The 12792-nt window shown below is 38.9% G+C and overlaps 1 protein-coding gene across 1 annotated transcript in view; it reads left to right on the top strand.

The window, feature by feature from the left end:
• TBC1D23 (TBC1 domain family member 23) overlaps positions 1–12792 on the top strand; it is a 55378-nt gene that overhangs the window by 12627 nt on the left and 29959 nt on the right. Inside the window, exons 2-4 of the mRNA XM_068964651.1 lie at positions 4904–5015; positions 6869–6974; positions 8195–8399. Coding sequence (XP_068820752.1) covers positions 4904–5015; positions 6869–6974; positions 8195–8399 — 423 coding nt within the window. The remainder of the gene's footprint in view (positions 1–4903; positions 5016–6868; positions 6975–8194; positions 8400–12792) is intronic.

The following is a 12792-nucleotide window of genomic DNA, read 5'->3' on the forward strand; positions in this document are numbered from 1 at the left end:
TCCCACAGTTGACTGCACCATTTTGCATCATTTCCACCAGCAATGCACAGGAATTCTAATTTCTCCGTATTCTTGCCCTCCTCCCCTTTTTTGGATATTAGCTATTCCAGCAGATGTGTTATACAGTATCTTGTTGTGATTTATGTACGAGTTTCTGGTGTATGTGTTGTGTTCTCTTTGGCATACTGCAAACCTAGGAGTAGAACTGCTGGGTCGTATTTCTAATTATGAGGGGGTCATACTTTTAACCATTCAGTTTGTGAGAAGTGCCTCTGACTACCTGCAGCGGAGCATTTTCTGGTTTCTTGCTGACGGTTGTGCCCCTGGAAGCACACTTTGGCTGTGCTGGGTCTTCATTGCTGCGCTCGGGCTTTTCTGCAGCTGTGGTGCATGGCCGCCTCCTTGTGGCAGCTTCTCTTGCTGCAGACCCCGGCGCTAGCGTGCACAGGCTCAGGAGCTGTGACTTCTGGGTTCTGGAGCCCCAGGCTGGCTGCCCCAGGGCCTGTGGGATCTTGTCAGACCAGGGGCTGACCTGTGTCTCCTGCATTGGCAGATGAGCTCTTAACCACTGGACCACCGAGGAAGCCCCTCATTGTGGTTTGAGTTTCCCTAATGGCTAATGATGACGTGTGCCTGTCGGGTGCTTATTGGCTCATTGTGTATTGGTTGTTTTGTTTTTGGAGAAAAAAAAGTAGTCAGATATGTTGGGAACGTCAAATCAAGGTAAAGATTTGATCATTCGAAGTGACATAGGGAGAGTGGTCCCCTGGAGTTGTGGGCATTAGAGAAGGAAGAGGGATAATTGGGTGTGTAAGAGGAGGACGTGAGTGCGAGATGAGGGAGACGTGGTCACATGTGTTGTCAAGAATACTTTCAGAAAGCTTTGCTGGGACAGGAACAACCAGGAGTGTGGAAGGACAGGAAAGTTTGGAGAAGTTTTTGTGCTTGTTATTGATGTTATTGTTTCTAATAGCAATCCTTGAGCATGTTGGCTCAGAGGAAAGAGCAATAGCAAAAGAGTGGTGGAAGAGAGGGGGTAACTGGTGGCACATGGCTCCAGAGGAGTCAGCGTAGGGCGGGGGGTGGGGGGGGTCAGGGAGATAAGACTCACTGAAGTTATCAGTGTTAGACTAGAGAAAGAATCCCTAGACATCTATGCATGTAGGAAAGAAGGAAATGATGTCTGGGATAAAGATCAGTTACTTATTTTTATTTTGGAGAGTGGCTGAGATCAAAGGGAAGAGAAGCCTGCTGGCCTGTATTTTCTCTTTGGAATCAGAAATAACGTCACCTGAAGTAAAGTGACTAGGTAGGGGAGTCTGAAGAAAATGGTGGGTAGGAGAAGATTTTCAGGTAGATTGATGCCTAAAAGAAATAAATGGTGGTGAATCTAGGATAGCATCGTGATTGTCTCTGGGAAAAAAAACAGTTGTCTCTGTTTCCCGATGAAGTCCTCCTAGAGCAAAGTATGGGAACAGAGAAGGCAGAACTGGTTAGAATAACCCAGCGTTAGCAGTTTGCAGCTTTCTGAATGTGTTGGGAAGGTGAAGGAGTGAACCTCAGGGTGTTAAGAATGTGCTTGAAGTCTTAGGCCATGGAATTAATACTGACGAAGCCACTTGAGAATTCTTCTAACAAATCTGTGCCACCTTTCACCCTCTACTTTTAACTCCTTACACAGGAAGGAGGACATGGGGAGGACACCCCTTCACCAAAATAAATTTTCTTCCATGCTATAAAAATAGAACCAAATATTTTTACATGTTTTAACTTCCTTCAAGTTTATCATATACTGTTTGCCTTGCTATAATTCTAAAGCAGCTTGGGTTACAGTGCTTATTATTGCATGATTTTGCTATAGAACATCAACTCTGGAGGAATTTTGTTAGACTTTATTTAAGTTTCAAAAATATATCATTGATAGATCATCGACAGTATACTGGAGTGGGTTGCCATACCCTCCTCCAAGGGACCTTCCCGACCCAGGGATTGAACCCATGTCTCCTGTGTCTCCTGCATTGGCAGCTGGGTTCTTTACCACAAGCACCATCTGGGAAGCCCTAAACTGTTATGCAAACAAATATTATAGTTTCAAGGTCACAGAGGCAGGAAGACATGCATTCCTGCTGCTTTGCAACCCCAAATTTTTGGATTTGTTTTGTTTTAGACCTTCTGAGCAGAGAAGACAGTTACTTATTTTTTATATTTACTGAGATAATTAAACATGGCCTGTTCTTGTCTATTTTTAAGGCCTGTCAGACTGTCTAGTACATTTCGGTCAATTTTTAGCTTATAGAGATAGTGGGGAGCCACCATAATCAAAGAAGACTTTAAAAAGCACAACCCACTCAGGCATATTCCACCAAACATGCGTTTTTTATTTGAATGTTAGGTGTTGTTTGTTGGAAAACGAAAAGAAACTTGCTCTGGGGGAAGGAAAATTCTGAGAGCTAAATACTGTCTCTTGATAGGAAATTGACTGTTACATGAATTATTTAGCTTCACTGTTTTCAGCTTTTTTACTACATTTATAAGCACATTTGTAATGTTGAAATTCTGATAACTGAGCCTTTGAACTCCTTGTTCAGAAGATAACATTACTTTTAATTATTTAGTTTGTGAGAAGTGCCTTTGACTACTTTAGTGGAGCATTTTCTGGTTTCTTGCTTATGGTGGTGCTCCAGGAAACCACATTTGTGGTCCCCTGGGGACAGCATCAGAGAATCCAATAGTGGCTGTATCATCAGAGAGGTGCTTGTACATTATTATCATCATCAAGTATATTGAGGGTTGGACATTTTGCTCCAAAGTACTGACTTTGTTGTCTGCAGTAGTAAGGAATTTGGCAAAGTTTAAAAAGAAACCAAAGATTTTGCACTGAAAAATGAAAAAAATTTTAGTTCTTCATTAATTTGATAAAAATAATTTCATCTCATTAAATAGTATTTTCAGTTCACTTACACATTTAATCATTTAAAATTAATTGTATTTGTTCATCAAAGATCCCACTAAATTTTCTCTGTTTAATGATTACAAACAGTCCTTCAGATTCTGACAGGCTGTCTCGTACACTTTGGTCAAACAGAATAGATGAAGCCCAGTCTTTATCACTTGTAGACCTTAACTATTTCTCAACTATGGACTGAAGCCTCTTTCTTTCATTTTCTGGTCCAGCACTTTGGTGACCAAATAGCAAAAGAATGAAATGTTTCTTGTGTGGTTACTAGTTACATTCTCAAACATACGAATTTGTAGTAGCTTTGTTAAGAAAATCTTTCAGATTTGATCCCAGGTTTTCTGTCAGATATGATCCCAAGTGATTACATTTTTCATTTAATTCTTTTCCATTAATGGGACAGCGCTTTAGGAAAGTTATATGTTTAAACTAATATTCTTGGAATCCTATGAGTAGAGGAGATTTACGTTATCTTACTGAGAGAATATGTAATGGATGTAATTTATTTTCTTCAAGAACCAGAAACATGTGACAAAATCCTGGTTTCCTGATCCTAGTGGAATGCTCTGCCTTTTAGCCTGCTCCACAGAATTTTAGAAATTGCCTGGCTCAGGGATTTTTATTTATATACATTTCTTATGCATTGTATACTAAAATTATAGATAATGACTGGAACCTTAGCTTTTGAGAATTCTGAGGGAATTAGAATTTTAAGTAGTTATTTCCCAGCTAAAAAATAATCCATACCCTTGTGAAGGTTTTTAAATTATTATTTCAACTTACAAATAATTTTACAAATTTTGACCATATATAAATGAAAATAAAATTTATTTCATGCTTTTCTCCTTAAACATAGTAGATGAAATGTAACTGCTTGATGATTTGCTTGATAATGTACTTGATGTGGTAGTGGTTTGCTTTGATATATAATAAATATAGGGATGCCATTAGGTTATTTTTTTGTTCCTCTAACATTTATTGACTATTCACTATAAGCCATGCACTGTTCTGGGCATAATATCTGTATAGTTTTGTACTAAATGGCAACCCACTCCACTGTTCTTGCCTGGAGAATCCCAGGGATGGGGGAGCCTGGTGGGCTGCCGTCTCTGGGGTCGCACAGAGTCGGATACGACCGAAGTGACTTAACAGTAACAGTATTCCCATACCTTGAGTTCTTGGCCCAATTTTATGGCTTCTCCTTCCTGCCTCTATCTGAGCATAATGTTAAGAGCATAAGTTCTGAAAGTAGGCTGTTAAAATTTGTATCCTGGCTCTGCTATTACTAGATGTTTGACTATAAGCTGTACAACCTCCCTTTACCTCAGTTTTTGCATCTGTAAACTGGGACCAATAATATAACCTACTTCATAGGGTTATTGCAAGAATTAAAGCACACACACACATGTGAAATGTTTGGAACAGTGCCTGGCACAAGGGTAGTCCTACAGAAAGTATTAGTCATTATCACTACTATGAATATTAATATTACTGTGAATTCTTAATACTGTTTGTCCTGTTTACTCTTTTTAAATTAATCTTGGAAAACAGATAACTAAGCTTGCTAGAACTAAGTGTAAAATAAGAGTAGATTGACTATTTGAAACCTGAGATTTCCTTTCAAAAAAACAAAATGCAGTATGTGCTTTGATACTGCATTTTGGCTGCTGAACCTTTTTTTCTTAGTATGTACTGTCGCTCAGTTGTGTCCAGCTCTTTGTGACATTATGGAAGGTAGCCCCCAGGCTCCTCTGTCCATGGGATTCTCCAGGCAAAAATCCTGGAGTGGGATGCCGTTTCCTTCTCCAGGGGATCTTCCCAACCCAGGGATCGAACCTGCGTCTCCTGCGTGGCAGGCTAACCTTTAATAGGCCATATTTCTTGAGGAAATACTGAGGAAGGAAAAAAACCCAAAATTTATCTTAATAAAGAGGACTTGTTTTTCAGGGAAAAAGATCTTGAAGAAGCTCTGGAAGCAGGAGGTTGTGATCTTGAAACTTTGAGAAATATAATTCAAGGGAGGCCACTGCCTGCTGATCTGAGGGCTAAAGTTTGGAAGGTAACTGGAAACTAAGACAAGTAAAATGTAATCAGTTAAGAACAATATTTTAAAATTTTGATTTTCAGCTTTTTTAATTGCAGAGGACTTTATAATGTTATGTGCATTCCACATTAGAAAATTTATCAAATAGAGCAGCTTGCTAAAGTGTGTGTTTCTGTGCAAATGGAAAGTTTTAGTGTCTGACATTTTGAGACCCCGTGGACTGTAGCCTGCCAGGCTCCTTTGTCCATGGGATTTTCCAGGCAAGAATACTGGAGTGGGTTGCCATTTCCTTCTCCAGGGGATCTTCCTGACCCAGGGATCGAACCTGGGTCTCCTTCATTGTGGGCAGATTCTTTTACCGTCTGAACCACCAGGGAAGCCTGTGATTCTATAGTGTTTGGTATATTTAATAATTTAGGTTTTGAAAGGCAGTTCTTTCTTTTGTAACCATTAGAATTTATGTTTATGAAGATTATTTAGTGAAATGGGAAAGTGCAACCAATGAGTAAAATAGGATATATAATTGCAGGTACGGAATTATCTCAGCTATATATATATATATATATATAAAAGATGGGAGAGGAAATAGGTTTCTGGGTGTTAGAATTACAGGAGATTTTCCTTTGCTTTATTTTCTGCTTCAGCTGTTCTCTAGTACATGTGTATTATCATTTTTTAATTTTAAATTAAGATTTTGTTACTATTAAAATAGTTCCCATTGTTAAAATGTGTAAGCAAAGGATAACAAAAAAAACTATCTACCACTTACAGGTAAAACGCATAATAATATTTCAGTGTTACATCTTATTTTTTCCCCTCTGCACATATATATATGTACCAGAAATAGAATTATACCTGTGCTTAGTATTCTAAATGTTACCGAAATTTAAAACTCATGTAAAAACGTAGAGACTTGTTTAGTGAACCCCCATGTACCCGTCACTGAGTTGTAACTGATGTCAACATTTGGCCATGTTGCTGAACCTCTGATACTTTGGCCACCTGATGCAAATAGTTGACTCCTTAGAAAAGACCCTGATGCTGGGAAAGATTGAAGGCAGGAAGAGAAGGGGACGACAGAGGATGAGATGGTTGAATAGTATCACCAGCTTGATGGACATGAGTTTGAGCAAGCTCTGGGAGTTGGTGATGGATATGGAAGGCTGGCATGCTGCAGTTCATGGGGTTACAAAGTTGGACACAACTGAGTGAACTGAACATTTGGCTGATCTTACTTGATTAGTATTCTATCCTTTTCTTCCCACCCCACCCACTGTATTATTTTAAAGCAAATTCTTGGCAGGGCGCTAAAATATTTAGTATGAAAGTCTAAAGACTTTAAAAACAATAACGCTATTAAATTGAAAAGAATTGTAATTCTTTAATGTGTTCTCACATGATTGAGGGGACACGGGAGCTAGGTAGGGTCTTCTGTATAAGGAGGCCAGTCCCATTCATGTAGTGCTCTTCCCTCAAGACTTGATCACCTCTCACAGGCCCCTCCTGTAAAATACTAAAACATCGGGAAATTTGTTCAACATAAATGAATTTGGGAGAGGGGACACAAAGGTTCGCTAATTCTGTAGCATTAATGATGTTTGCTTGAAATAAGCTTACATGTGTAAAATATGTAAATACTTTGTGTAATTCATTTTATTCACTGGTTTAACATAAAATAGTAAAATATTAAATAGTAAAATAGTAAATTAGTAAATCAAATAGTAAAATTTGATATAGCCATTTTACTTGTAATTTTTGAAGTATACATTATTATCCCTAAATCCAGACCTCTAATACTATTATAACATATTTTTCAAGAGTGAGAAATAACATAAGGAGCCAGTTGCTTTTTTTTCTTTTTCTTCCAGATTGCTCTAAATGTTGCAGGAAAAGGTGATAGTTTGGCATCATGGGATGGTATTTTAGACCTGCCAGAACAGAACACTATTCACAAAGATTGTCTGGAGTTCATTGGTAAGTTTAATAATTGTTTTCAAGCAGTGATAAATTCTGCAAATAATTTTTGGATGGAGGAGTCACTGTTTAGTAGAATGAACTTGTTATAATTGGGGATTTGTTGAATTTGGAATATATTGAAAGGGCATAGTTTTAGAACATCTCTGTGGAAATTCTTATGAAATAATGTCAACATTTAAGAGAATCTGATTTTTAGTATTTTTAAATTGTTTTTGTATTACTGACCATCTGTATGATTGTATACAGCCCTCAGATTAAAAGGAGCTATTCCAAAAGTTTCTCTGTAAGTCATAAGTCATGATCTGCTATAGAAAAGGTGTTATAGATCATGGGTGAATAGGTTTCAAATCCCCCACACTGTCTTTTGAAGATTAAATTATTTTGGTTTATATTTCTGTTTTTTAATTCATCTATAGTCCATTGGTGTCTTTTTGTTTCTCTGTCATTTTTTAGTTAGATTATTGGCTAAATAGACTTTTTTATGGGCTGACCTCAAGAGAAACATTATTGCTAGGCGAAGGGTAGGGAATTTGGTGGTGGAGAATAAATCACTTTCCCTCGCCTCAACAAAGCCATCGTGGCCGCTGCCTGTCCTGGGGTAGAGGATAATCCTTATAATCTGTTACTTGGAAAACGCTTTTTTGCTTTCCAGGAACGTGAGTGATGCCTACTTTCCTGCTTCACATTGTGCATTCTTTTACACACACACACACACACCCACACACACACCCACACCCACACACACACCCCCACACCCCCTTCCCTGGTGGTTCAGATGGTAAAGAGTCTGCCCACAATGCAGGAGACCCAGGTTCTATCCCTGGGTTGGGAAGATCCCCTGAGGAAGGTAATGGCTACCCATCCCAGTATTCTTGCCTGGAGAATCCCATAGACATAGAAACCTGGTGGGCTACAGTCCATAGGTCATGTACAGTCGGACACGACTGAGTGACTAACACTTTCACTTTTCACTACTTTCATGTATACACACATGTGATATGTATATATATGAAACATATATGTAGGTCCAATATTAAGCTAATAAATCCTGAATAGCTAGTGAATATGAATAGGTATAAGGAAAAATGCACTTTTATGTAGTTTTATTTTGTCCTTGACATGCTCTAAATGCAGTAAGATAGTATTATATGTTAGTATTTTGTCCAATAACTGAGCATCTAGCAGCACCTTGGTAATTTTGACTCTTTATTTTTTAGATCAGCTTTCAGTGCCAGAAGAGAAGGCAGCACAATTACTTTTGGATATTGAATCTGTAATTACCTTTTATTGTAAATCCCGTAACATTAAGTATAGCTCAACCCTTAGCTGGATACATCTCCTCAAACCGTTGGTGCATCTTCAGCTGCCACGCAGTGATTTATACAACTGCTTTTATGCGATCATGAATAAGTACATTCCCAGGTAAGACACGATTTTTTATTATAGCTGTAAAACGAAGGGAGTTCTAGTTTGTTTTGAAGTGAAGTTGTTAGATTTATTTTGATGGTAAAGTAAAAGGTTCAAGTAATTTTTAAGGTTGTTTGAATCATGATTGTTATTTGACTTTATTTTTGTGGTTATAAATATTTTTAAAGGATTCTTTAGTTAAGAATTTGTGCTTGTAGAGTTTGTGTATGCAGTATAACTTTTCATACTTTTTGGATGATATCTCTTTACTTATAAAAATAACATTATAGTGTCTAAGTAAAAGTTTTGGAGTGCTGCTGTCTTCAGTGAGGTGCTGGGCTTACAGCCTGGAATATAGTCCTAGAAATACAGATGTTGAAGAAGTAGTTGGAGGTGCACTGGGTGTTAGGAAGGTGAAATGCAGAGTGGTATGGGAATGTACAGTGGGGGTGACCTGACTTACCCTGGAGGTCAGGAAGGTCTTCTCTGGGAAAGTGACACTTAAATTGAGTCTAGACAGATGTGTGGGTTGTTTTGGGGAGATGGAAGAGGTACCAGGAAGAAGGGAGATGGGTAGGAATTCAGAAAGAATTCTTGTAGTTCTCAGGTATGGATCAGGTAGGCAGAATTTTAGTGCCAAAAGGAACTTTTGACATAATCTAGAGCAGTGGTTGGGCTGCGCAGTGAACCTTGGATACACATTGGAATCATTGGAAGTGAAGTGAAGTCTCTCAGTCCGACTCTTAGCGACCCCATGGACTGCAGCCTCCCAGGCTCCTCCATCCATGGGATTCTCCAGGCAAGAGTACTAGAGAGTCATTGGGGGTGGGGTTAAATCCTGATGCCCTTTTACATAACTGACTAATTAAATCAGATCTCTGAGGAGGCCAGCCATGCATTGATGTTTGTTTAGATTTAGAGCTTCTTGGTTGATTGCAGTATGCACCTAAGGTGAGAGAAGAGAAGTCACCCAGTCGTGTCCGACTCTTTGTGACCCCATGGACTGTAGCCCACCAGGCCCCTTGGTCCATGGGATCTTCCAGGCATGAACACTGGAGTGGGTTGCCATTTCCAGAGGACTGCTATTCTAGAGCTTGATAGTTAAATGACTACCATTTTCCCCCCTGCTTTTCGTGTGAAAAGCACTGTGTTAGCTGTGGGTGCTTTTTGTATTTTTTCACTTAAACAGTGACCACTATAAGGCAGATATCTCTGATTTACAGAAACTGAAGCAAAGGCAGAGATTAAATGACTTATTCAGCATTATACTTCCGGTGTATGACTGAGTCCGGATTTGAACCTGTTTGATTGGACACTTGTGCTTTAACTTAAAGTTTCTCCACCCTAGTTGCTTATTAGAATCAACTAAACAACCTTTTGTTTTTGTTTTTGTTTTCTTTTTCTTTTACAGCTTTAGATATCATTCACATAATATAAAATTCATCCTTTTAATATGTATAATTCCATGGCTTTTAGTATAGTCACAGAATTGTGCAGCCATAGCTACAGTCCTTTTTAGAATATTTCTGTCACCCCCAAAAGAAACCCTGAACTCAGTAGCAGTCAACTCCATTTTCCCCCAGCACTCTCAGCCCTAGGCAACCACTGATCTTTCTCTGTGGATTTGCCTATTCTGGGTATTTCATGTAAATAGAACCTTATAATATATGGTCTTTTGTGACTACCTTTGTTCACTTAGCATTGTCTTTTAAAGATTCATCTGTATTATTTATAGCATGTATTAATGCCATTACTTTATTTCTTTTTATTGCTGAGTAACATTTCATTGTATGTACAATGAAATAAAATAGCACATTTTATTTACTCATGTAATAGTTGCTGGACATTTGGATTGTTTTCACTTTTTGACTGTTATGAATAATGCAACTATGAACATTTGTGTACAAATATTTGTGTGGACATTGCTTTGGGATATGTACCTAGGAGTGGGATTGTTGGATCATATGGTAAATCTATGTTTAACCTTTTGAGGAATTGCCAGACTTTTCCACAATAATTGCAGCATTTTACAATCCCATCAGCAGTAAATAAAGATCCCAGTTTCTATAGATTCTTGCCAACTTTTTTTTTTTTTTAATTATGGCCAGACTGAGTGTGAAGTGGTATCTCATTATGGTTTTTGTTTGCATTTCCCTGACAGCTAATGACTTTGAACATTTTTTTCATGTGCTTAGAGGCAGTTTGTATGTCCTCTTTGGAGAAATGTCTCCTCAGCCAAAGAACTTTTAAACATACTGACCCTTGATGTTTCAAATATAAGTAGACTGTGTAGAGCCATGTCGATTTTTAAATTCCCAGGCAATTCTAATACATGCCAGAGTGGAGAACCTGGGTGCGACCTTGAAGCGATAGGGCTTCATGTAAGGAAAGCAGGCCTAGAGATGCCAGAATACAGGGCTATCTATGCTCATGATAAAGCAGAGGCTAGAATTCACATTTGGGAGTCATTCTGTTATACTAATGGAGGAGGAAATGGCAACCCACTCCAGTATTCCTGTCGGGAAAATCCCGTGGACAGAAGAGCCTGGTGGGCTGCAGTACATAGGGCTGCAAAGAGTCAGACACAACTGAGCGACTGTGTTACACTAAATCTCTCAACTGCTAATATTTTTACCACCTCTCAGTGTAACAAAACTAGTAATAGCAAGGGACATGATGTTCCAGCTTTGTCTCTACAGGATGTTGGTGGTGGTAGATACTAGTAAAGGCTACGTTGTAGAGGTTTACTCCTAGAGGTTTGCATTGAGCGTGTAACATACTTTGTCAGGTGACTCCAGTTACTATTTCCATGAACTCCACGTGTAACACAGTACTCCAGCCAGAGTCAGTGTTAATACCCCTGCATAGGGCCCAGCCCCACAAAACATTGCTCAAACAACTCCACTATAATATGTCTTATTAGAGAGTCAGATGTAACATGAGTAGAATTCTATCAAGCACACTGCTTTGCAGTGGAGAGTAACTTTCAGTACACAGCTATTAAATGAATAGATGCTGTTGCAATGGGTGATTCTGTGAGATGTCCCACTTTTTCCAAGGATGAGACCCACAAACTAGGCAGTTGTCCTTACAATGTATGTTCCTACCTTACCACTGTGTGTCTGATGTGTTTTAGTGATCTACTGCCTTGCCTTTATAGAGTGGGGAAAGTGTTCAGACAAAGGAGGAGGTAGTCTTGTCAGTATGAATCCAGTTCTATTTTTGGGCATCTGAATTAGCAAATTAGGGCCTTTTCTATAAAACTTCCCTGTTGTCTGCAGTATTAAAAATGGTAGATGAATGGTTATACCAAATCCTGACATTGACCTTAGATCTTAGTTTTGCAGAGATTATTTTTCATTATTCCCACTTGAATAGCATTTGGAAACATTCTTTATCATTGCTTTTCATTAATGTTTTTACATGAAGTCTTTCACCTTATTTCAGTTTTTTTTTTTTTTTACATTTTCTTTTTTAAAGACTAAATCTACCAAAATACCACTAGTTCAAATATTAAATTACATATATGGGAGGGTAGCATGGTATAATGGTTTAATGCCCAGCTTCTGTGTACAAGTTTTAGTGCCATCACTTCTTAGCTACGTGACCTTGGTTGAGCTGCTTAACCACAGCTAAGCCTCAGTTTTCTCATCTGTAAATTGAGGGTGATAATAGTATCTTTCATAGAGTTGCTTGTAAAGATAAAGTGAGATAACATTGTAAACTGTCTATTGTAGTGTCTGGCACATGGTGTTTCCTCAGTAAATACTGACTTTTATTAAGATGGCCTGCAATTTGAGCTGTGTACATTTTTAATGGTTTATTAGACAGGTTTATTAGGCACCAGGGAACAAGGCAAGAAGTAGTGTTTGGCACCTCCTGGGATTTTCTCTGAGCATCTGGTACCCAGGCCACTTCCAATCATAGCTCTGGGTCCACTCTTATGGAATGTTTGTCTGTGGCCATTTCAGACTTGGACCTTTGCTGAAGGATTCCTAATTGAGTATGTTAACTATGAAGCTAACCTGAATCGTTCCTAGGAGATCTTTCTTCAGTTCAGTTCAGTCGCTCAGTCGTGTCCGACTCTTTGCAACCCCATGAATCGCAGCACACCAGGCCTCCCTGTTCTTATTTGGCAGAAAAAGAAGGGAGCTGAACTTCCTCAGGGCTCTCCAGATCTCCCTTTGGGATCCAGAGTTATCAAAACAACCTAAGTGGTCCCTCTGTTTTCACTGGTCCCTGTAGTCCTTTCTCCTGCGTGCTGCCTGGGTTCACCTGGAAAGAATCCTCCTAGAGTTGGCGTAGACGTGCCGTTTCTTCCTATCAGGTCAGGTGTGTTAGGTGTAAGCAAGAGAGGCCTGCCCCCGCTTGTGTCAGGTAGGCTCGCTGTCAGTGCTCTGAAGTCGGA

This window comes from Capricornis sumatraensis, chromosome 1 (genome assembly GCF_032405125.1).
Source record: "Capricornis sumatraensis isolate serow.1 chromosome 1, serow.2, whole genome shotgun sequence".
In the NCBI taxonomy this organism is placed as follows: Eukaryota; Metazoa; Chordata; class Mammalia; order Artiodactyla; family Bovidae; genus Capricornis; species Capricornis sumatraensis.